Consider the following 27,192-nt stretch of genomic DNA (forward strand, 5'->3'; position numbering starts at 1 on the left):
TTTGCGTAAATATGCCCAGGCATTAAGCCTTCGGTGAAAAGCACCGTCGAGCATCAGTCCTAGACCCATGTACATATGTATACATGTATGTATATATTAAAAAAAAATCATATGCTCAATAATTATGAGAAAGACTGACAGTCAAAATGTTTGTCTGTTCTTACCATAAAATAATCTAGAAAAAATTCTGGAAGTTCCATGCTGATAATATCCTCATCTAATGGCAACAAGAGGAAGGCCCACTCATCACATGTCACCTCTGCAGGAAAAGGACAAGATAAAATGATATTAGTTGGTAGCTCAACATACTGTGCCATGACATTCACAATTACATAGGGTGAAGCAAATTAATGAAATACAGCATACTTCTGATGTGCAAGCCTACTTACTACTTGCCAAATGATTCTGCTGTAATTTAATTAAGCCTTGCTCATTTATGTAGCCAACATCATTATCTTTCGGCTTTTCCCGTTAGGGGTTGCCACAGTGGATCATCTCTTTCCATTCCTTCCTATCCTCTGCATTTTGGTCTGTCACACCAACCACCTGCATGTCCTCTCTCACCACATCCATAAACCTTATCTTAGGCCTTCCTCTTCTCCTCTTACCTGGCAGCTCCATCCTTAGCATCTTTTTCCCAATATAGCCATCATCCCTCCTCAGCACATGTCCAAACCAACGCAATCTCATCTATCTTGCTTTGTCTCCAAACTGTCCAACATGAGCTGACCCTCTAATATACTGATTCCTAATCCTACCCATCCTAGTCACACCGAGTGCAAATCTTAACAACTTTAACTCTGCCACATCCAGCTCTGACTCCTGCCTTTTTGTCAGTGCCACTGTCGCCAACCCATATAACATAGCTGGTCTCACTACCCTCTTGTAGACCTTCCCTTTCACTCTTACTGGTAACCGTCTGTCACAAATCACTCCTGACACTCTTCTCCACCCATTCCACCCTGCCTGCACTCTCTTCTTCACCCCTCTTCCACATTCACCATTACTCTGAACTGTTAATCCCAAGTACTTAAACTCGTCCACCTTTACCAACTCTACTCCCTGCATCCTCACCATTCCTCTACCCTCCCTCTCATTTACACACATATATTCTGTCTTAGCCCTGCTGACCTTCATTCCTCTGCTCTCTAGAGCATATCTCCACCTCTCCAGAGTCTCCTCAACCCGATTCCTACTCTCACTACAGATCACAATGTCATCTGCAAACATCATAGTCCACAGGACCTCCTGTCTGATCTCATCTGTCAACCTGTCCATCACCACTGCAAATAAGAAAGGACTCAGAGCTGATCCTTGATGTAATCCCACCTCCACCTTAAACAGATCTGTCACTCCCACTGCAGTCCTCACCACTGTCACACTACCCTCGTACATATCCTGTACCACTCTTACATACTTCTCTGCCACTCCCGACTTCCTCATACAACACCACAACTCTTCTCTAGGCACCCTGTCATATGCTTTCTCCAAGTCTACAAAGACACAATGCAACTCCTTCTGACCTTCTCTGTATTTCTCCAATAACACTTTCAGAGCAAACATTGCATCTGTAGTGCTCTTTCCTGGCATGAAACCATACTGCTGATCACTAATCATCACCTCCCTTCTTAACCTAGCTTCTACTACTCTTTCCCATAACTTCAAGCTGTGACTGATCAATTTTATCCCTCTGTAGTTACTGCAGCTCTGCACATCACCCTTATTCTTAAAGATAGGTACCAAAACACTTTTTCTCCACTCTTCAGGCATCCTCTGACTTTACAAAATTTCATTAAACAATCTAGTTAAAAATTCCACTGCCATTCCTCCTAAGCACCTCCATGCTTCCATTGGTATGTCATCTGGGCCAACAGCCTTTCCATTCTTCATCCTCTTCATAGCTGTCCTTACTTCCTCCTTGCTAATCTGTTTCACTTCCTAATTCACTATCCCCACATCATCCAACCTTCTCTCTCTCTCATTCTCTTCATTCATCAGCCTCTCAAAATACTCTTTCCATCTACTCAACACACTCTCCTCTCTTGTGAGTACCTTTCCCTCACTATCCTTTATCACCCTTACTTGCTGCACATCTTTCCCAGCTCTGTCCCTCTGTCTAGCCATTTGGTACAGGTCCTTTTTTCCCTCTTTTGTGTCCGATCTCTCATACAACTCTCCATACGCCTTATCCTTAGCTTTCGCCACCTCCCTCTTTGCCATGCGCCTCATCTCCTTATACTCATGTCTACTTTCTTCATCTCTTTGACAATCCCACTTCTTCTTTGCCAGCCTCATCCTCTGTATACTCTCCTGTACTTCCTCATTCCACCACCAGGTCTCCTTGTCCTCCTTCATCTGTCCAGATGTCACACCAAGCACCTTTCTAGTAGTCTCCCTTACTAGTTCTGCTGTAGTTACCCAGCTATTTGGTAACTCTCCACTGCCTCCCAATGCCTGTCTTAACTCTTCCCTAAACTCCACTTCACAATCACCCTTTTTTTAACTTCCACCATTTAATCCTTGGCACTGCTTTCACACAATACATAAAAATCAAAGAAATGAAGTGAGAAAACATGCGGGTGTTGTTCTGTTACAGCTGAGAGAATGCATTTTTTCCTTTAGGACGAGAAGGAAGATTGGCAGAAATCCCATAATGATTATCAATCCAGTCTCTTGAGAAGTAGCAGATAGGAAACAACATCTTTCATGTTATACAGGCTGTCAGTGCAACCTATTCCATTTAACCTCATGGAATAAGTAAGCTATGCATATTTGCATGTAAAATTTGTGTATCATTGTCACTTAAGTGGGTGGTTCTGTGAAACAGAGGAATAGAGCTCTGATCGCAGTCTCGGAGACCCTAGATGAAGTAGCAAGTCTGAGTGCTGGAAGAATGGCATAGGGTGGCCACTTGGCATGCTGTGTACCTGCCATCTGGTGGGGAATGTAGCAAGACTGGCTGAAGAATGGACATTCTGACATGACAGTGTGGATGCACTATAGTGACTGGGTGGTATGTGGAAGAATGCAATAATGCTTCAGTAGTGTACCCATTAGACACCAAAATGATGAGGGTAGGTCAAACTGGAATAAGCAAGTCAGTTATGGATGACAGACCACCCCTGTTTCTCACCTTACATTGCCCACCAAATGAAGCAGAAGACTATGAAAATTGAATTCCCTCTGGAATGGAAAGACCCCACTCATTAATAGGGTGATATGGGATGTTAAAATCATTGGACAGAATTAGAGAGAGTGAAACAAACAGTTGAGGGCGGAGAAAAATGGAGAACCAAAAAGCTAGAGAGGATTAAAAAATGTATAGAGGAATAAATGAAAGATATGCAGGATATTCTCAAACAACCATGCTCATCTGGTTGAATCAATTGAGAAAATATTCTAGTCAGTTCTGCAACTAAGTTACTACCCACTACAATACTCCAAAAACATACTAGCACAGAAAAATTAGGTGTGGTTCTGAAGGAGATCAATACAGATTAGGCTGAAGCAGTAATCAGACAAGTTATTCATGAAAACCAGATGAAAAAAATTCACCAAAATACCAAAAAGGTACAAAACTCAGTTTACAGAAAGAACTTAGGTTAGCTAATAATTACATAACTGTGGCACTTAGGACCAACATCAAGTAGAAATAAATAAGGTGCAACCTTCTGGTGACAAAACACTATACTACAATTACAGGGAGTATGGAGGGATGGTTGTCAAAGCAAAAGGTTGAAGGTGTATGGTCAGGTGTCCCACTGCAGCATCAGACGCTCTGAAATGGGTGCCATAGCTTTCAACCTTTTACTTCCAGAATTAGGGACAAAGCAAAATGTAATTAGAGAAAAGGGCTCAGACTACAGACATTTTAAAATACTGGTACTATTAACTTAGAACGTGTCAAACAAGTGAACATTTTAGGAGGAATTAATCAAAATTTTGAAACAAAATTAGGGACATCCTTTAAAAAAAAAAAAAAAAAAACAATATAGAGGGTTGAGAGGTATGATGCGAACAGACAGAAGGATAATACAGAAGCAAAACAGCCATTGCTGCCAGTATCTAATTATCTAGAAAAGCTAATATGAACACGTGCTCTGTTTCTGCCCCTTCATCAATATGTCTGCTTGGCATGGTGATGAAAAGGTGGGTGAATACACAAGAAATGACAAAGTTCACAGAGTTAGCAGTGTGACAATACATGTAGGAAACAGAAGTATCACTCTGTGTGAAAATGAAAGTGTTTATAGGGATAAATCCCTAACTACAGTGCAGGCAGCCCAGATTTGATTACTGGCTTAGACATCAGAGGCACTGACTGGCATGCCCATCCTGATGGGGGGGGGGGGGTTCATGTAGGTGCTCCCTATGGTGAAACATGGTCCACAGAAAGGAGTAGCCCTCAGATGCAACAGGTGAATTGGGGTGGGGGGGGGAGTTGGAGATCAAGGAATAGATCATAAATGAAAAATTCTCCCGGTGGAAACAGTCAAAGGGTCAAACCTCCCCAGGATGCCATTAGGCTTCACAGTGGCTCCATCCTTAGAGCAGAGATCGAGGGACTGTTCAAGTGGTTAGTAGACCCAGGGATGGATGGAGGCACTCTAGTAATCTGGAAAGACTAAAACAGAAGGACGACAAAAAACAACCCTTTCAAATATGGTAGCGTTCACCTTAGAAGAGTAAAATCAAAATCTGTTATAACATAATTATGTAACCTACATGGTCAAGAAATCAAAATTAAATTTAAAATGACAAATGAGATAATGACAGGGACTGCATAAATGAGGCAAATGCAGAAAGAAGCCATGACTAGTCTCAGGAAGGGAGCTAGACAAAATGTACAAGTAGACACAGACAGACCGGGAATTACACAGTCACTGTAAAAAGAAATGAAGAAAAATTGCCAGGAAAGTACAGATGTATGAGATACCCACCATAACAGAAGAACTTTGAATAAGTAATAGACAGTTGCTGGATGCCATTTATTTATATGTCTGTTTAGATCGTTAGAAGGACAGTTGGTGTCGTCCACTCAATCTCCTTCTAACCAGCTGTCCCTTACACCTGGAACTGATAAACCATCTCATATGGCTGGTAGCAAATTCAGATATCCTGCCACCATGCTGGTAGCTGTCTAATTTTAACTGGAAAACTGAACCTGATAACCTCTATTGCCATAGTCCAGGCTACAGGTAGACAAGGAGAAAACAATCCACATCCACAAAGAGTTACAGTACATCGTGATAGTATAAAAAGCAACAGGGAGCTACAGAACAAAAGTACAAAACAAATCAGTCAAGTAAGTGTGAACATTTCTGAATAAATACACACACACACACACACACACACACACACACACACACACACACACACACTTGAATATACTAAGTCCGAGATGGCTATTTCCTGGAATATTCCCATTTCTCCAAGGTATGGGGATCTTGGGTTACTATATATAAGTTTGGAGGTGTGGGGAAGCAGGGGGCTTGCCCTCCTGCAAAAAAAGAAGTTTGAAAGCAGAAAAGCAACCTTTGAGATTCGCTCTTTTCTTGGCTTTTCTGTCTTCCTACCCTGGCTTGTCAGCACTCGAGACTACAGGTGACAGCATTTCAAAAGAGGGCCGCACACATGCACACACGCTTTAAGAGTAGAATTCATGCCATTTGCAGTAAGCAATAATAAATGAAGGTCAGTTAGACCAGCATAAGTTAAGTTCTTAATCATTGTACTGAAAACAGATACAAACAGCACATATGATTAACTAATAAAGCACTTCATTATTAAAGGGAATATAGTCTGAAAGGTTTATTTTATCAACTGGAGAGAATTCCAATCTGCAGGTTCTAGTCTGCTTAAGAATTTTCACTGGCTTTTATCAAAAATATAGGCTGTTGCAGAATGAGAACTTTCTCTCTACAGCAATTTAAAACATGTCATGATGAGATTACATCAACTTTGTTGGCAAGAAGTGGACAGCTACTAGTTTATTTTATTTGACATTTGTTAACCGGGTTAGTCTGGTTGGGCAGTCTGCCCTTTTTCAGCAGAGAGCCGAGGAGAAAAGCTCCAGATTACATAAAGTTAGAAACACAGTGACAATTAAAGATTTGGAGGAGACAAATCTTTTGTCATTATACATAGGAAAAATTGAAGAAAAAAACATCATACAACATTTGAAACCTACAACAGTAACATCAAAGGAACAAAATACAATAACTGTGATGGCATGGACTGAAGAGAGGTTAAGGAACAAGGAAGTCAGCTTAAGAATCTTATTATAATTAAACTAAAAGAAGACTAGGATTCATGAGGAGAAGCAGAGATAGGACATCAAGTGAAACTAGTGTATACAGGTTGTACAAAAGGGAAGTAAACAGAATGGTTGGGCTATCAACAACTAGAAACCAATAATCTCTAGGTAATGAGACACTGTGCTGTTCAGACATTGAAACAAGGAATACAACTGACAACATTTGTTTCAGAGATTGATATTACTCTGTAAGCACCAAGTCAAACATTTAGTCCACTCTGCAGGCCTGGTGTTAAGTAGGTCTTACTAATAGCTAATCTGGCATTTTTTTGACAGCAGTCTTGTGGCTTTACAGAAAATCTTTCCAGCTCTTTTTGCTGTGACAAAAGCTGAGCAGAGTTATAAAGACCAAAATTTAGACACCACCATCTATCATAAATGATTTATAAAAAGTATTTTATTTTATTCATTTATCCTTTGTTGACTGGTTTTATTCCCACTAGGCTAGTAACCTCTTTTCAAGGGACCCAAGACAGTATTTATACTACTATGGGAAATTTAGCCAGGGCATCGGGGAACTGCCCTTGTTCATTTTGGCCATGTAACCGGAGGACCAGAGACCAGAAGGAAGTGAAACAGAGGAAGGAGAAAAGAAGTGTGATCAAGATAACACTGGTGTGCTGAATGAAAATGCTGTATTAGCTGATGTAATACACGATGAGAATTTGAGTGCTGAAGGTAAAAAAAACTTTCTTGAAATGGATACAAATTGTCTGGGTATTGGAGTACTGCACATTAGTATTACTGAACCACAGCAAGATGGTTTGGTAAATGAAGTTTTAAAAGAAATGATGGAAGAGGTGGAACCAGGTGATACAAATACAGTGACATGGTCAGATATTGTAGGGGGGGGGGTTATTGGATGAAGAAGAAGCTTTGCCTGACAGAGATGGTTCAAATGACTAATGAAAAATTAACTAAGTCAGGAAAGCAGGTTGGAAGATAAAAAGCAATGAATTTTGAGTAGTTATGCAGAAATGGTAACTAAAGGTACTGTTAAAAGGGGTGAAATGTTTAACAATGGACAGAAAACTGTTATTAGTAAAAGACAAAGAATGGGGAATGTCTGGACAGATAATTTGTTTAAGACAATATTATTAGTGTGCTGGAATTTTCTCCAGAGAACATTACAGCATTTATACAGATTAGTACTGAATCTTTTGCAGAAGTGACTTTTGAGAATTATGAAAAAGGTGAAAACTTGTGATGTTATTTGAAAAAAAAATCTTTTTGTGTATCCTGAAATGAATACGTAAAATGGGGTCAGGAAAAAATGTTTAGAAGAAAGCTAAAACTGTAAATAAGAACTGATGACACTGATGAAAATGAAATTTAAGGTTTCATTTTAATTGTAAAGCTGTGTATAATATTAAGAAGTGTTTTGATGAAAGGAAATTGTGGAATGGGGGATGGGCTATATTAGTATGCATATAAAATAAGAATCATGAAATTGTTAACTTACCTATTTGTGTTATTAATGGAAAAGGGTATGCTAAGGTATTGAGGCAGCTTAAAACCTGTTTTCACTGTTGGAAAGGAGATCACTTAATTGGCGAATGTCTTAGACACTGTTTTCAAAGTGGGGAGCTTGGACATTCAATTTACAATTGTGAACATATTTTGTAGGAAATGTGAGGGTAAGGATCATTTCTGTTTTGATTGCAAATTAACTGAAATGGGAAGAAGAAAATGTACAAGTTATTGAAAGTGAGGAAATTACAGGTAGTTCGGATGCAGAAGGGTTGATTATGCATAAAATGAATGGTGTAGCGAAAAAAGATGATAGTGATGTGTTTAAAGAAAATAGATTTGAGGTACTGGAGAAAACAGATGAAGGAGATAACGAACAAAGGGATGTTGAAAAGAGTACTACAGGAAAGAGGCTGATGAAAAGAAAGATAAAATCTCAGTAGAAAAAATGCTAAAGAATGTAAAGGATAATGTTAGCATTTAATCCTTATGTAAACAGTGTCATTAGCGAAAGGCATAGATTGAATGCGATTACATGGGGGTTTAAGTGTGAATGTGATGTTTGCTGCTTAGTAGATGTCAGATTGTTAAAGTTAAACAAAGAAAACAAGCTGAAATGGTATGGGGGAGTGGTTGTTTGGAGTTTTGGGGATGATACCTGTTCTGGAACAGCTGTGATATTAAAGAAGAAAGTTAGGAATGTAGTTGATGCTATTGTTGTGAGGCCTGAGAGATGCATTATATGTGATGTCAGGAAGGGAGGTAAATTACAGAGACCGGCAGTAGCATATGATTCTACGACACTTAGTGAGAGACAAACTTTGCTTGCAAAAATAATAAAATATGTAAAGCCTAATGTAGCTATTACTGTGACAAGGAATTTTAATCAGAATCACATGTATTGGCCAAGTATGCACTCATACAAGGAATTTGACTCTGGTTTCAGTGACTTCCAAGTATGAATTACATAAATGACATGCATACAACTATGAAGAATAAGACAAATAACATACATGCAACTATTAAGAACAAGACAAAAAAGTAAATATACATACACATTGTAATTTGAGAAAAAAAGGAACTGAAAATTAAGAAAGATGTACAGGAGGATAGGAAACTGATGAAATTAGGATGTTAAGATTTAGGAAAAGCAAGACAGTATACATTTTTGAGAAGTTATTTTAGAACTGAGATTGATTACTTTATGTTTTAAGAGAGTTTGTACGAAGTAAGGACAGAGACTGAATTTCTTTTTCGGATCTTTGTGTTGTTATATCTGAATTTTCAAATGTTGAAGGTTACATAAAGGAGGAAAGGAAATAAATGGTTATTTGGTGAAGTGGATAAGGAGAGATGTTCTACAGAGAAAATGAAAGGTCCTTGGGATGAATATATAACTGTGCTTTCTTTCTACAGGAATGTGACTGAATGGTGGGTTGTTTGTAAAATGAAATACAAGAAAGAGTATATATGTGGGGGAAAGTTTTGGAAAGATAAAAAAAATAATGGATGAGTAATAGATAAGTATAATAAAAGTTGTTAGTAAGTGGGAAGTATAGAAAGGATATAGTAAATAAATTATGTCAGAAGAATGAGAGGAAGATTGGGGCTAGATTTATAAGCCAACATATATGTTACAAGGAAGAAAAAGCAGAAGGTTTCTCCCTTTTTGGGAAATAAGATTCAGCATGATGAGAAGTCTGTATCAATTGAATACGAAAGGGATGAAATTGCACACAAAATGGATTATATTATAGGTACTGTAGAAAAGTATGTCTAGGATTTGTATAATAAAAGAGAGGTGAGGGAAGGGGTAATCTGGAAAATTAAAGTTACAGAAGAGGATAGAAAAGTGTTCAATGAACAAATAAGGATTGATGAATTGAATGTGGTTTGGATAAACATAAAGAGAATGAATTCTCCTGAACCAGTTACGTAGAAATGGATGAGCAAAAGATTTATTTTCAAGTTATGAATGAATAGCTAGATTAGAGATGAGAGAATTTATGAAGGAAATATGAAGTTTATTTATAAGAAAGCAGACATGGAGGAGATTAGGAATTGGGGGCAGCTGAAGTTAAGTAATGAAGATTATAAAATCTTTATGAGAATACGTCATGAAAGGCAAAGTGATAAATAAGATTGTTAAGCAAGTTTTGTATGGGATACAGAAAAACAGTGTTGAGGATATATTACTAGTTGTTAAGGAGGAGGTTAATGACATTAATATGAACAGAGAAGGAAAAATCACTGTTTGTGATGCAGACAAAGTTTATGATACTACACATCATGATAAAATGTTTGAAATATTAAAAAGTTATGAGGTACGACAAAAGAATATGAAAGTCATAAATTCTGTGTATGAAATTTCACATGTGAAAGTTGAGTTGAATGGTCTGTTTAGTAAGTTAATACAAATAAGGAGAGGGGTAAAAAAGGGTTGTCCATTAAGTGGTGTCTTGTTTGCATTTGTGATGAATGCTGTACTAAGTAATGCTTGTATTAGGCTGAAGGAAGTCTTAGGATCTATAAACATGTTAAGATTCCTTTTAACATGTCACATGCAGACAATTTGATAGTTACTGCAAGAGGAAAGGGGAGGATTAGACAGGGTGTTTCAGAGACTGAGTATTGCTTGAAGAATGCAGATATGATGATGAATAAAAATAAGGGCTTGGGGAATATCGTTAGGATTACAGGGATATACATTTCTAAAAATAAATTTTATTTGTTAGGAATTGATTTTGGAAGTTTGGACATGATGAGAAAGCAATGGGAACTTTTGTTATTGGAACTGGAGGGAATTATTAACATGCCATTTGAGTTATGCATTTTCAAAAAGGTGCATGTGATTAAATCAATTTGTTTGAAGAAATCAGGTTATTCAGGGGCATTAGTTGTTTTCCTAAGGATTTGGAAAATAAGCTTTTAGATATATTTTCTACATTTATTTTAAGTTCTGGACTAAATCTGATTAAAAGGGGGTATTTTATTGTGAATACAAAAAAGGTGGATTGGAGTTAAGGAATCCTATTGTGTTCTTGGCATCTTTGCACATGCACTGGATTTTTAATAAAATTAATAGAGCAAAGAAGGACTGTGTGGGGAAATGTGGGAAAATATAAAGTAATAATTGAGTTGAATCAAAAAAGGAAAAAATATGAAAATGTTAATGAAAAATGATATTATGGATTTATTAAAAGATGCGACAAAGTGGAGTGAAAAAATGAATAGAAAGAGGTGGTTTGAAAGGATTATGGAACAGTTTTATTATGTAAAGGTATGGGAGGGTAATGATGAAAGGATTACAAAAGCTTATTAGAAGAAGGTCATAGAAATTTAAGAATGTATTAGAAATTAAATATTGTTTTGGATACTGATGTTAAAAAACTGATTAAAGGTGAAATGAAATATAAACAGAAATAAATAAATTACTGAGCATGCATTCATTCATTGAATGTGGGAGAATTAATAGAAATTTGATATTTATGATAAAATTAATTTTGTAAGGTTATATTTAAAGAAATTGATATAGAAATGATTGTGAATGGCTACTTGGAAACTGAAGATATAGTGGATAATATGTTAGTATAGTGCAAAATGTTTGGAATATGATATGTAAGGACTGTTTGTATAATCAAATATGGGATCCTATTCTGATGACTAAGATTAAGAAATGGCTGTGGAATAAATGGGATGGGTAATATCAATATTATAAGTTTAAGATTATGAATGAACGATTACTGGATTTGTTTATACTGCATATCTGATTTGTTTAGACTGTAAATGTGATTTGCTCATAATGCATATTTTGGAAAACAAGTGTTTTATTTTCTGTAACTGGATGTGTAAATTGATGGAATCCTTTCTAATAGGTACCATGGGATCTTTTGCATCCATTTGAGTACCACCAACTCAAGCAGATGGGATATTTTATATTCAGTTGAGCTACCATCAGCTCAAGAGATGGGACCTTGGTTTAACATTTCATCCAAAGGACAACACACTTAGGAGTGTAGCATCCTCCTTATGCTGGAGTGTCAGCAATCTGTTTATGTGATGGGTGAAAAGAACCCACAGACTTCTGCACAAAAGGCAAGTGTGCTTCCTGTTCAATGGTAGAATCAGAATGCAACCCCCCCCACCTACACAGACACACATATATGTGTACATGAACATAGTTGCAATATCACAAAATATGTACAACAATAGAAAATATTCTGCAATAACTGTAAAGGGAAATGGAAGGTAGGAGTCCATGTAGCAGCAGGTAGTCTATTATTTAAAGATCTAATTAGCACAAATGTGTTATGCTCATCATAATGAAGGCCTACTGCTGCTGAATACCATACTACTATTACAACTACTACTACTAGTACCACTACAACTACTGATAATAATAATAATAACAATAATAACAACAACAACACTTTGGTAGAACTGCAAAGCAAAGAATTACAGAATCTAAAAAAAGAAAACATGCCACACAGAACAGGACAGGAAAAACTTAACCTGACTCTAGATAGAAAATTCAACATATTTGTTAACCTTGTGAACAGAAACCCACAATGGCAAAATCAGAGATATTCTGTGCTGAAGCATTTGTAAAAATACAGTGAAGGTAGTTGTGGCCCTGTAACTCTCCATGTGTTTTTTTTCTACATATACCATAACAAAATGAAAATAGGTATCCTGCCAACTGGGAAAGTGTCACTCTTATCTTTTTCTTCCCTCCCCTTCATAAAACAGAATAACATTTGGACAAACTGTCGTATTTCCTAGGTCCTCTTATTTTCTAAGGACAAAATGACTGAAAGGTCTATGGTCTGGTCAAGACAGACACTCCAAAACCATAACAGGCATAAAAAGAATACCCATTATCTGTTTTTTTAAGAAGCTCTTCCTATATATATATATATGTATATATATATATATATATATATATATATATATATATATATGTACATATATAAAAAAAGTGAGGTTCTTAGTACATCAAAGCCTGTAACTCAGAAACTCTCCTGGCAGTGACAGCTATAAAAATGAATATATACCAAGACAAAGATAAGACCAGCAATGATAGCAGGTTAAAATGAAAAATTTCAAATTTCAGTCACTAAATTCACATCTCAGTAAGAGAAACATTTTCTTGAAGGCATGAAAAGTATTTGGTACATCAAAATTGTCCAGATGTGATGTACCAAAATACTACTTTGATGAATCAGAAATCAAAAACAAAATAAAATAATCAAAAGTTCTTAACCTATTTTCCCCACACTTAAACAACAGCATTATGCTATGTAACATCAAAGACCAAGGAAATCCCCACTTTTTAGAAGCCGTCATTCTTTCCCTAGGTTGTGTGACCTTGGAGTTGTGATATTAAAAAAAAATCTGCAGACTGTATTAATTCGATCATTCTAAGAACAGTTTAGCATCTGGAGGTTGCTCTAATTCAATCATGCACGAAACACCTTATTCAAGGCTCTATCAAAGTTCAAAGCAGAAAGTTTCACACTGATTTGTGTAAAATCAGTATTTTCCTAATCAGGAGCAAACTGCTTTATACTGCTTTCCAACAAAAATCTCAGAATGCTGTCCAACTTTCACTGTGCCTTGAATAGCCAAAAGAGAGGCAAATGGAATGTTTTACTAGCACGAGCTGCAGCACATGCTTCATATGACTGCATGTTGTATTCATTCAACCACAAAACAGCAGCATCTGAAGGCTGATTTGATTCAACCACAGACAGAACACCTTACCACCTCATGGTGGTATTAATTCTAACAAATCAATAACAGCTTAGCATCTGTAGGCTGTATTGCTTCAACCAACAACAGAGCACTTTAGCATTTGTAGGCTGTATTAATTCTGCAATTCACACAACATATTAATTCAAGCATACACAGAAAGAACAGCTTAGCAAGTGGAGGATGTATAGATTTTACTATGCCAATGCACTTATGAAAAAATGTTATAAATGTGAAGTGCATACAACACTACCATTTTCACAAAGAAAAATAAACTGCACCAAAACTTCCATGAACCAACAACGTTTAATGCAAAGCACGAACACAAAGAAAAAGTGAGCGCTTTTGTGATGGTCAATATTGCTTCATCAGACAAATGGCATACGATAGAAAGTAATTTAAATATCAAAGAAAATTAATTAATTGATGTTTCACCACTTGAAGTTAATCACATACTTAAGCATTTAAAGGTATACACAAATATAACTATGATGACTAACATAATTTGAATGTATATGTGTGATCCGTTTGTCTCACATGATTAGCTAATGCATTACTCTTCTTTACTATTATTAATATCTCTCATATGCTCTAAGATCCTGTCTTTAAACATTCTATTGGTTTTTCCCACATAATATGCATGGCAGATTTGACAGAAGGAAAAATAAACTACATTAGTGGTGCGACAATCAGCATAACAGGCACTCCTAATAGTGAAATGGAGTGTAGGGTGTATATATACTGTACTCGTATAGATGTATCGGCATGCCGAACATCATCTACAGGGAAATGTGCCAGTACGCATAGAAACAGTTGGTCTATTAACAATGGTTTTGTGACAAAGATGTTGCATCAAGCACCATATGTATTGAAAGGGCAAGTTTATAGGGTGATCAGGTTACACAATGACGAAGACACACATACGGCGCTTGATGCTGTCCAACAAGAGTTTTTAGCTAGGGGTTACACCAAGAAGGAGATTATTGACACTATAGATGAAGCTTGGACACAGAGAGGTGATAGGTGTAGACCATACTTGAGAAATATGGCATACACATTAAAATTTCTAGTCATCCAAGTTATACACCCTAACATATGAGGTGGAGATATTGAGAATCAGACTGAAGCCATAGAGCAGGAATGAATTCTTTTACAAAATGCGGTGAGACCTCCAGGGTTAAATGGGATGATGTCTCTGAAACCTTTTTTAAAGGCACGTCACCTTAAGCACTAGGAGTTTTCACATACATATACACACATATATATTTATACATATGTGTGTGTGTGTGTGTGTGTATATATATATATATATATATATATATATATATATATATATATATATATATATATATATATATACATATACATACATACATGTACATATTTATTAGTTTTAAGTGTGCATTATTACACTGTTTTTAATCACAGGAGCTTTCTGTTTTTAACTGTTGTTAGTCTTCATAGTTATATTTGTGTATACCTTTAAATGCTTAAGTATGTGATTAACTTCAAGTTGGACAGTGCAGTGGTGCAGCGGTAGCATTGTCACCTCACAGCAAGAGGTTTTCCGGTTCAATTCTCGGCTGGGGTGCCTTCTGTGTGGAGTCTGCATGTCCTCCCTTTGTTCATGTGAGTTTCCTCCGGGTGCTCCGGTTTCCTCCCACATTAAAAAGACATGCGTCTGTAGCGTTTCTCCCTGGGCCTCTGCTGAAAATTGGCTCGTTCCAAGTCGGACTTTCCCGGTTAACAAATGTCAAATAAATAAAGTGGTGAAACATCAATTAATTTTCTATGATATTTAAATTGCTTTCTATTGTATGCCATTTGTCTGATGAAGCTAAATTGACTATTGCGAAAGCGCTCACTCTTTCTTTTGTATTCGTGTTTTGCATTAAATGTTGTTGGTTCGTGGAAATTTTGGTGCAGTTAATTTTTCTTTGTGATTACTCTTTTTCTGCACCATTCTGTACCCGGAAGCCGTTTTCATTATATTTTCAACACTACCATTTTGATTATTTGACAAGTACTTCTGTATGATCCCCCACAGTATGAAAACAACAGCAAAATACAGTCAATAAGATTATATTTCACTACATTTTTCAATATTTGGTACACTATTATCATGCGGATGTCATAGTAATGCTGGAATAAATCTACAAAGACTTATTTCGTTATTTGTTTCTTGTAAACAAGTAATTCTCAGGATGCAATACCTCCATTTCTATTATTTTCTCCAAGTAATCAGCTTTGTTTGAATATGTTAGATTTTTAAATGTTGACTGCATTAGTAGTTGCTCAGAGTTTAAAGAAGGTGCATTTTATGCTAAGGCTGACATGAATTTAATTTACTGAACTCTTCTTTATGAGAGGTAGCTGATAGCGTCATTGCTGTTGTTATCTCTCAACACTTGTGAAGTAAAACCTATGTAACTTATCAAACTTTGACTTAAAATGACAGTTCCAAGGTAACTGCAGCCACCAATCTGGATTTTATCAGCTGTTGAATTATGAAGTACTTTAGACAGAAAATAGACATGAATCAAATGGAATCTTTAGGCATTGTTTTGGGCATCACTGCCAATCAGTCAGACAATCTTTGACTCACAACATCAATGTGCAGTGCTATATTATCATCTCTTGTCACTGCCTGTGAGGAATTTGTGTTCTCCCCATGAGTAAGCATGCTTTCACTGAGTATTTCATTTTCCTTCCCCATATTAAGAATGCACCATGTGCTTGGTTATACTGAACTGTGTAAACACACACACACATTGATTATACTGAACTGTCTAAACACACACACACACACTGGTTATACTGAACTGTCAAACCACACACACACACACACACACACACACACACACACACACACACACACACACACACACACACACACACACACACACACACACACACACACACACACACACACACACACACACTGACATAAATCAGCTAATTGCAGTTTTTAAATCAAAATGCCAGGAAATGAAAGTGAACTAGCAAAATACAGTGAAATAAAAAATAATTTTGGGTGGTATAAAGAATTAAGTACGAGTGTGAGATGCACTTTCTTTATAGCAGAGGTTCCCCCAACAACCTTACTTTGAGAACACACAATCTTAAGTTCATAGGGACATCACTTTCCTGAAAAGATTGAGCAGACAAAATGATGTATGTCCAGCTGCTGAGATCCTCAAACATGTCTATAATTCCTGAAGTATAATTCTTATAATAGACATTAACATCTTCCAAGACTACAACAATAAATCCATGAAGCCAGACATTTCAAATGAGGAACTGACAAATCTGACAATCATAAAATTTAAGTCTCAAGGAGCGGAAATGTTCTTAAGATGGACAAACCCTTTCAGGAACTGTCAGACAAACCAATGCTGGGTCAGGTCTATATTATCTAATCGACCGCTTAGCTTCATCATTATCGGGAATTTGCCCTTTCCACAATGTAGTGCGATCTCAGAGTTGGTATAGTTAGGGAGGGTGTGGGGGACAAAGCCCCCCACTTTTGTACGGCTTGGAAGTTTATTTTAGTGTGGCATGGCCAAGCAAATTCTTTCCCGATAAAACAATTCGCTTACCTGGCCGTTCGAGATTCTAAGTTTTTGACACTTAGCTGTCGATGTTTAGGCATTTGATAAGCTAAGTGATTGATTAAATAATATAGACCTGGCTGGGTCACCATCCTACTCTTCAAAAAGCTGTGATACATACAGATACCAGAAACATATACTTTGGTTATGTAATAACTTACATTTAAGTCACACAAGAGTCTTGTAGAACATCATAATCACCTCCAACTAGTGGCTGAGACTATAAAGAATACTTCTCCATTCGAATGAAACCTCTTCTACTTAGCGCAGTGAGATGCATGACAGGAAGACGTTCAGGCAGTTTCAACCATCTCCAAGATATCCACAAGAAGGTCAAGTAGCATCAAAGGAGCTAATGGAGGAATCATACCTAGCGGTGGCATCAGTAATCATGTCACCTGGGGGGGGGGGCATGGCTTCCCCAGATTGTACTGGGGTGCATTTATGTCTTGCATGAAACTTATCTTTCTTAATCCATGTGATGATGACTTTTAAACTTTCTTCTCTAAATTTTGCTAGGAGTATAAAAGTAAAAGCATACAAGGAAGCTTCCTTACCAGAAAACAGAGAGCACATCTAGCAACAATCTACACATGTCCTACTGAATATAGTAGAACTAGGCCAGGGCCTCATTTTTATAGGTGGGAAAAAGGCCAACATTTGTAGTGCCTTATTCCTTGGATGTTGAGCAAACAGGATTTCATTTAAGAATGCTGGAAATCTAGCTGTGAATCTGCCAGCACATACATTTTACAGAAGATGTGAATGGCTTGACTGAATCACTTTTATATATAAAACTTTATCTTTCCTACGGCTCTGCCTGCCCTACATCAGGGAAAACAAGAGGGCTCCTAAATCCGCCAGTGAAGCATCCATTGTAAAGGACTATAATAAGAAGTCATGTCTTACCATAACGTTCCATGTTAGTTGTCTTCTTCTCGCCTTCATTCTTGCTGGATGGGATCGGAGCCAAACCTCGGCTCCGACTCGGCCTATACTATAGCTCGAGAGCTATTTTTACCGGCTCGAGGCAGCCCTATATCCCACAATACCATGCGCTAACTCCCCAGATCTCGTTTGGAAGCTAAGACATAGTATAAACACAATCTTGTCATCAAAAATTATAACCCTCTTCATCAGAAGATTACCAGATAGTAACATTAAGGATACCAGGAAAAGACGCAACATATTGTATCCCCAAAAAGGAAGGACTCAATCTCGAGTCTGTCCAGGCTAGGGGGCAGGAGGGAGGGACGCAAGAAAGAAGGTGAGAAGAAGACAACTAACATGGAACGTTATGGTAAGACATAACTTCTTAATGTTAAGTTGTCATTCTCGCCTTCATTCTTGCTGGATGGGACAGCGTCCCTAGCATCTTAGTCCTGGGTGGCTCAATGGAACAGGCTCCTGAGTACAGTGGAACCAAAATCAGCTCTATTTCTGGAGGCTAAGTCAAGCTTGTAATGAGCAATAAAAGTATGTTTGGAAGCCCATGTAGCTGCTGCACAAATGGCATCTAGTGGTAACCTTGCTTGAAATGCTGTTGAAGTAGATAGAGCCCTGGTTGAATGAGCCTTAGGCCTAGAGGGAAGTTGCCTGTGCCTCAACTCATAGACCAAGGTAATAATAGATGTCAGCCATCTGGAAAGGGTAACTTTCGAAACTGGAAGCCCTTTCTTATCTGCCGCATAAGAGAGAAAGAGCTGATCTGATTTTCTAAATTGTTTTGTCCTGTCTAGGTAATACCGTAATTGGCGATGAACATCTAATGAATGTAATTTTTGTTCAGCCCTGTTGGTATAGTCTGGGAAAAAGACAGGTAAATCAATGGAGTGGTTTAGATTTGCTTCCGATAACACTTTTGGTAGGAAAGAAGGGTTTGTTCTGAGAGTTACCCTGTCTTTATGAAAAACCAAATAGGGAGGATGGACAGACAAGGCTTGGAGTTCCGAGATCCTTCTGGCAGATGTTATAGCTACAAAAAACAGCGTTTTCCAGGAAAGTAGTTTGAGGGAACAAGAAGCTGCGGGTTCAAAAGGGGGCAGAATTAGTGAGGTTAGAACTAAATTCAAGTCCCATTGTAGAGGCGGATCTTTTACTGGAGGTCTGAGCAAAAAGATACCCTTGAGAAAGGCTTTACATAGCTTGTGGGACATAATATTTGCTTCTGAGAGTCCAACATGAAAGTTAGCAATGGCCGCTAATTGTACTCGGATAGTGGCCGATGATGATCCAGAATGAAAGAGCTCCGCCAGAAAGTCCAGAACCTCATGAATGGGTGCATGAAAAGGATCTAAGGACCTATTTTGCGTCCAGAATGAAAAACGCTTCCATTTACTAGCATAAGTCTTCCTAGTATTGGACTTATGGGAGGCCAGAATGATATCACGAACAGGAGGAGAGATGAGGGGAAGCCTGGCTATGGCTGGAAGTGGAGCAACCAAGCTGTGAGGTTGATGGAATGTAGAGACTGATGCAGCTTGCCCGTGAGGTGGGTCAATAGATCCGGAAGGGGTTCCAGATGCCAAGGCTATTCCAGTAGGTATTTGTGCAGGAACGGGAACCAAACTTGTCGAGGCCAAAAAGGGGCAATGAGGATCATTTTGGATCTCAATGCGATTGCTTTCTGAATTAATTGCGGGATCAACGGAAAAGGAGGAAAAGCATAGAGAAGACCCCGGGGCCAAACGTGAACAAGAGCGTCTCTGAGGGGTTGACCTGGCAGAGGAAAAAGTGTGAAGAAGTCGAGGCACTTGCTGTTTTGGGGAGTTGCAAAAAGGTCGCAGCAAGGCTGGCCCCACTTCCGAAAGATTCCGTCTGCTACCGCTTGATTTAGAGACCACTCGTGAGGCATGAGGATAGTTCTGCTCAATCTGTCTGCTATGACGTTGGACTTCCCGGGGATGTGCATTGCTATCAGAAACCGTTGAGATGAAATCGCCCATTGCCAAAGTCTGAGTGCTTCTCGACAGAGGGGATAGGACTTTGTTCTGCCCTGCTTGTTTATGTACCACACCATAGACATATTGTCCGTCTGAATTGCTATAGTCCCCTTGGGAAGAGAGCTCTGAAGGGCTTGCAACGTCAAAAGCACCGCCCTCATCTGCAGGACATTTATGTGCAGGTGGCATTCTGACTGTTGCCAAGTGCCTTGGACCATCCTGCCCTGATAATGCCCCCCCCACCCGATCAGGGAGGCATCCGTTGTGACAGTGGCAACTGGAAGGGGGAAAACAAAGGGTCTGCCCTGAAAAAGCTGGGGGGAAACCATCCACCAGGAGAGATGTTTCTTGCAAGATGGGGTTATCCAAATGTTGTGGGTCATTGGTAGCTGTTGAAAAGACCACTGAGAAAAGAGCATCCATTGAAGGAGCCTCATGTGGAAGCGGGCTAATGGAAGTAGAAGAATCGCCGCAGCCATGAGGCCCAACACTTTCAATACTCGGTTGACCTGGACTTTGTTGGGCTGAAACAGGGTCTGAACATTCCGCCTTATGTCTGCCACTCTCTGGGGTGGTAGTGTTGCAGACATTTCTGTGGTGTTTAATACGGCGCCTATACAGTTTATACATTGACAAGGCAACAAGGAGGACTTTGCAAAATTTATAGAAATACCCAGACTGTTGCAAAGCTAAATGGTGTAATCCCTGGCCATTATGAGATCGTGTTTGGTGGTAGCGGAAATGAGCCAGTCGTCTAAGTATGGAAACACCTTGAATCCTTTCTGTCTCAGGTGAGCCATGACCACTGCCAAACATTTGGTGAGCACCCGGGGGGCTGTGGTGAGACCAAAGGGCAGGGTTCTGAATTGAAAATGACTGACTCCCAGCCGAAAGCGGAGAAACCTCCTGGAGCGTCTGTGTATCTTTATGTGGTAGTACGTGTCCTGGAGGTCTAATGAGCACATCCAGTTGTCTCTGCCCTAAAAGGGTAGAATGGACTGCAGTGTTACCATCCGAAATTTTGTCTTCAGCACAGATTTGTTTAACCTGCTGAGATCCAAAATAGGTCTCCAGTCTCCAGTCTTTTTTGGTACCAAAAAGAACCTGGAGTAAATTTCGGACCCTGGCCGATCTGCTGGGACTGCCTGGATGACTCTTTTTGCTAATAGCTTTTCTATTTCTAGCTGAGCCTGACCCCTTTATGCGGGTGGTACATCTGGTAGGGGTTTTGGCGGTTGTAACGGGGGAATGGTAAAGGGGATTTTGTAACCCTCGGTTATGATCTTCTGTACCCATGTGTCTTGGGAGAGGGATTGCCAGGCTTCCGGGAACAGAGATAATCTTCCCCCGACAGCCTCCGAAGGCGGACAGTCGGGCAGCTTCTCAGGGATGCTGAAAGGGTTGATCAGGAAAAGATTCCCTAGAACCCTGGTTTTGAGGACCCCCTCTGCCCCTGGGGTGGCGTCTGTTGTTATTTCCCCCTCTGCCTCTAGGGGGAAAATCACCACGTGCGGCAGGTGCGACTCCCTGTGGTTTGCGGAACCACATCTTTCCCCCCTTCTGTCCCTTAGGATAAGGTCTAGAAGGCGTGGAAAAACGGACTCCCACGGCAGAGAGAGTTTTACAATCTTGCTCGCATCTGGTGAGGGTATTCTTCACCTGAGGTCCGAACAATTCCGAACCATCAAAGGGGGTGTTAGTGAAGGACGCCTTGAAGGGATCGGCAAAGTTACAGAGCCGCATCCAAGCGTGACGTCTTAACGCAACGCCTGTACCAGCGGCCCTACTCGCTCCATCGGCTGCATAAGAAATTAGCTGCATGGAGGAGTTAACAATGGAGTTCAGGGTAGCCAGCTGAGAGTTTATTTTGTCCTTAAACCCCGCAGCAGAAGGATCCTGTACCGTTTCACCCAGTTCTTTGAGCAAGTCTCTCTGAAGGTTGGTGAAATGACATAAATAGCTCAGCAATCGCATAGAAAAGGTCGCTGAAGCAAAGGTCCGCTTGCCATACCTGTCCATGGTCCTAGACTCTTTGTTAGGAGGAAGAACAGATACAGAAGGATCAGCCAATTCCTTCTTAGTGGCTGCTGCTACCACCATAGCATCAACTGAAACGCCTTTGGTGAGAAAGGATTTATCATCTGGTGCAGAAATAAATTTAGAAGGCCTCCTAGGGGTAGGTTCCATTGAATCAGGAGCTGCCCATGCCTTTCTAGCCACTACCTCCATTAGTGGGTCGAAAGGGGGAGACACCCAGGAGGTGGAAGGGCGAGATCCAAAAGCGTCAAGGTAAACCGATTCGTCCTCGGAAGGTTTAAGAGTGGACCAATTTCCCCTCTGTCTTAGGATTTCCAGGATGTCTGAAAAGGAGTCATCCTCAGAGGGGGATCTGGGGGAACCTTCAGACTCATCCAAGTCAGTGTCCGACGTGACAGACTCTGGGGAGTCCATGTGCTTCCTCTTGCACTTTCTTTTCCTAGGGGGTTCCCCTGAAATTTCAGGGGAGGCCTTGGAAGAGGAGGAGACACCCAAAGTGGGTACCCCACGCTGTGGATCTCTGCTGACAGGTGCGAGAGAATGGCCAGAGACCATAACAGGCACTATGGAGGGAGGACCCGCAGAACTTAACCTTGGAGTGGACACTGGGTCCAGCACACTCCTCATCACCTCGAAGGCTCCCCTATCAGATACCAAAGGTAGCACCGGCTCCGAAGAGACCGGAACCACCTCCGGAGCCAACAGAGAAGGCTCCGAGAATGATGTCGGGGCCGAACTAACCAGAGCCGAAGCTCCGAGAGGGAGAGCGGGGTCGGGCAAGGGTCCGATGCCACTCGCCCCCTCGGAGCCGACAATGAAGTCTCGGCGCCCGGACCTCTCCAAGGACGGAACCAATGAAGAGGTCGGAGCCGATACTTCCTCCTTCGGCTCCGGTGTCGACATAGGCAAGGTCACGGTTCCGAGAAACTCCGGCTCCGAGCTCGAGTGATGTGTCAGATGAGGAATAGATAATTGTATCGAAGGAGCCGCAGTCTGATGAGATGGGCTCTGGAGCATTTGGGCCAGTGCCTGAGATTTTATGAGTCTACTGACCACCCTCTCGAAGTCATGGTCAGAAAGCCTAGATGACCTCGATGAATGAGTCCTATGACTCCGCTCCGACAAGAAAGGGGATCTTGGAGCCGATCTAATGGACTCTAGGGAGGGGGACCTAGAGCGCTTGCGCGCTGGGGTCGGCTCCGATGATGGTTTCGGAGCGGAAACCACTTTGCTCGCCTCGGAGCCAGCCGGAACCGAGGTCAGAGCCATCTCAACACCACCAGCCCTTGACTCAGAAGCTGGAGCTGAGGGTTTGGCGGTTTTTGATGACTTCCCCGAGCCAGACTTGGACGGGGAGTCATCAGGCTTTAACAAGCCCCTTAAAATAAGCTTGTTACGCCTCTCCTGCAGGACTCTTGAACTAAATCCGTGACAAACGGAACAAGAGTCCTGCAGGTGTAAAGGCCCCAAGCAATAGACACAAGAAGTGTGACCGTCTGTCAGAGACATTTTCTGACAGCACGAGTCACACTTCTTGAATTCCGAGACCTTAGAGTGTTTGGACATAGTTTACCACAGTAAAAAACACAGTCAGTCCACACACACACACACACACACACACACACACTCAATTTAAAATTAACTATAAAAGGAGTTAAGGGAACTGACTAAACCCACACACACAGATAGGAAGGGGTAGGGAAACTGAGGTAAAGCCCGTAGGCCCAAGATAAAAAATTAACTAAATAAGGGAAGAAGGGCTACAAGAGAAAGGGATCCGAGAATAAGGTAATCAGTAGGGACCTAGACAAAGATAACTACTGGGAAAAAACTACCTGAAAAATTAGTTCAATTAAGTAAAACGCCTTACTAACCTGAGCCGGTAAAAAAGACAACCTCGTAGCGAAGCGGCAAACGAGATCTGGGGAGTTAGCGCATGGTATTGTGGGATATAGGGCTGCCTCGAGCCGGTAAAAATATCTCTCGAGCTATAGTATAGGCCGAGTCGGAGCCGAGGTTCGGCTCCGATCCCATCCAGCAAGAATGAAGGTGAGAATGACAACTTAACATTAGGTTTGGTATAGGAAGGGTAACTTCACAGTGAGACTGTTTGACAAGAGTTCACTGGTTTAGAGCTCAGTGACAGGTGTTGACACTAACAAACTCATGTGAGGGTGTGATGACTCGGCTATCATTAATGTAAGCAGCCTTACCCAAAGGTGGCCAAATGAAACAAAGAATACAGTGTCTGGCATTTGGTCCAAGAAGCATAGAATGGTCTAAAGCTTTTACCCACCCCTGTATCCTCATCCTGCTGTCAAGGCCATGCCATCTTAGCTCTCTCCAGGTAGGAACAACCAATACTGGATAATACCAAACTCTGCCTAGATGGAGGAAAACATCTGTGGTGCAAGAAGAGAGAATATCTGACAGTTAAAGTTCACTCCCAGGAACTAAATCCACTAAAGGACTAAATAAAGGCTGCAACCAGGGAGTGCCTTGACCATGCCAGTCAAAACCAGCTGCCCAATAAATCCATGAAGCCAGACATTTCAAATGAGGAACTGACAAATCTGACAGAAACAGTTTGAGTTTCTTTTCTTAAGGACCTGCAGCAGCATGTAAGTATCTTGGTAAAATACAGTGGGTGCTGTGAATCAACCAAGCAGCAGCATTCTACACTGTAAGAGGAGTCTATCTACAACAATCTGAAGGAACCTCTAATAAGAATGCCAGAGAATTGTGTGTGTGTGATGCCCACCACAGCTACCAAAATGTGATGCACCCACGCTGGGCCAGAAATCAAGGAGCCAGAATCCTCACCACTGACACTGAAGAGGGACATGCACTTGGAATACAAATGGATACACTCAGCATTTCCAGATGCAGACTTCTCTGCATCAAGTACAATTTCCCTCAAGAGCACGGAGGGAATACACTCAGCCTAGGGTCTGAATGTCTCTACATCTGTCTCCCTCCAGGTCCCCAATAAGACTACCCACTGGTACAGCTGTGGGGTTAGGTCCTCCGCTGAGTGATCAAGCCAAGTCCTCCAGCACCCTCTCTGTAAACCCAGTGCTTTGTGTCCCTACTCCAAGGAGCTGACACACACACACACACACATGCACACGCGCGCACACACACACACACACACACACACACACACACACACACACACACACACGCACACACATGCACGCGCACACATGCGCGCGCACACATGCACGCGCACACATGCACAAGCTCCTGGGAAAGGCTGGTACAGATTTACCTGCTGTGTCCCCTTTTGCCCAGAGTATAAGGTAGTTATCACGGCTGCATGACACTACAATCAGCTACTATAAGGCCCTTAATAAAGGGTGTCCAATTATACTGTGTAATATTAATACTAATACAAAGGGTAGCAGATGACCAAGTCGGCTAGGTCTTCCGGTGTGGCCCAAACAGTGTCAAAAAATAAATATAAGTACTCCAAAAGGTTAGATACATTCTACAAGGACCAGCCACAATAAAAGTTTTAAATATATTTAATAATAAAAAAACATGAAAATATTCAATATATATTTACAGTAAAACACAGAGTTCAAATCACAGAAAATACTGAAAGTAACACTGATGTACAGACTCATACAAATAAAGAAAAACAATATCTAAACTAAGCTGCACTATTTTCCTGACTAATCTATAAGAATGACTGTTTCTTAGTTAAGTTACTTACTACCACAAAGCAAAATTCTGTGGGTGAGGGTCTTACCTAGTCAGGTTCCCAAAAACAGAATATTCAATACTCTGAGATTTCTCTTTGTAATATCTAAAATATAATTTCCAAGAGGGCTGGCAGAATGACCTCATCTGGTCACCTGACTCTAGGTTCTCACATATTCCCCTATGAAGATGAGACAGGAATTTAGTCTGGGGCTTCCTCTCTTTTACTGAGCTAATGAACAAAGGCTTTTTCCAGACCTAGCATCTCCGGTCTTACTCAGCACTGCGAGGTGCCATTTTAATGATTTAACAGCTCATTTATGTTTCCCTTATTTTTTCTTAAAGTAAGCTAGCTGGTACATTTAATTCAGTTGCAATAATACATGTACATTTCTTTTCATTCCAGCAGGGTGCACTGTTGATATATTTTAACATAAGTAAACCTCACAAATACATTTTCAGCACAAACATCTGTACAAATCGGTTTGATATCCAATTGACAAACTTCTAATACATTTGTAACACAAGCATCTTGTTTAAATCAGTTTGATATTCAAATGACCTATCATTCTTTACAAAATTCCAGCTGGCTATGCTGGCACTTGCCCATATCATCACATCTCTTCCCTCCTCAAAGTGTCAAGCTAGTTTTTCAAGTGACCCTTGAGAAACATGGCTTAAGAGAAATAAGCCTAACTGGGAATATGTTACCCCATTCCCTGTCTTGTGAGCCCATTTGCATTGGCACTGCTGACCCCACTAAGGTGTTATACTGTCATGTTATATGCCTGCAATCCTAAGCTCCACCTTAATAACTTAGCATTTTGCTGGCTGGCACTATGTAGCCATGTTAAGGGATTGTGGTCTGTAACTACAGAGAGTTTCCTTACACACAGACAGGCTGAAGCTTCTGCAGTGCCCAAACTATGTCTAGACATTCCTTTTCTACAGCTGCATAACATTCCTCCCTGGGCTGGAGTCTACAGCTGAGATATATTACTGGGTGCTCTTCTCCCTTTGAGGAAACCTGGCTAACTAAAGTCCCCACCCCATGGTTTAAAGTATCGATCTGCACAATAAATTATTTGCTATAATCTGGATGGGCTAACACAGGGGGTCCTCCCAAAGCTGCTTTAAGCTTCTGGAATTATTGATCACATGCTGCGGTCCACACTACCTTATCTGGCCTATTTTTCCTTGTCAGGTCTGTGAGGGGAGCAGCTATGGTACTATAATTGGGGACAAACTTTCTATAGTACCCCGTTGTCCCTAATAATGCCCTTGCCTACTTTTTGGTAAGGGGGCAGGCCATGGCTAAATGGCTTCCACTTTGTCAGGTTCTGGCCTGATCTTCCCACTT

The 27,192-nt window shown here is 40.3% G+C and overlaps 1 protein-coding gene across 1 annotated transcript in view; it reads right to left on the minus strand.

Moving 5' to 3' along the window:
- VPS33B (VPS33B late endosome and lysosome associated) overlaps window positions 1-27,192 on the minus strand; it is a 2,132,768-nt gene that overhangs the window by 1,532,810 nt on the left and 572,766 nt on the right. The window contains exon 8 of the mRNA XM_044078281.1: window positions 165-259. Coding sequence (XP_043934216.1) covers window positions 165-259 — 95 coding nt within the window. The remainder of the gene's footprint in view (window positions 1-164; window positions 260-27,192) is intronic.

The sequence above is a fragment of the Protopterus annectens genome, chromosome 7.part0 (assembly GCF_019279795.1).
Source record: "Protopterus annectens isolate FY-2018-M chromosome 7.part0, PAN1.0, whole genome shotgun sequence".
NCBI lineage: Eukaryota > Metazoa > Chordata > Ceratodontiformes > Protopteridae > Protopterus > Protopterus annectens.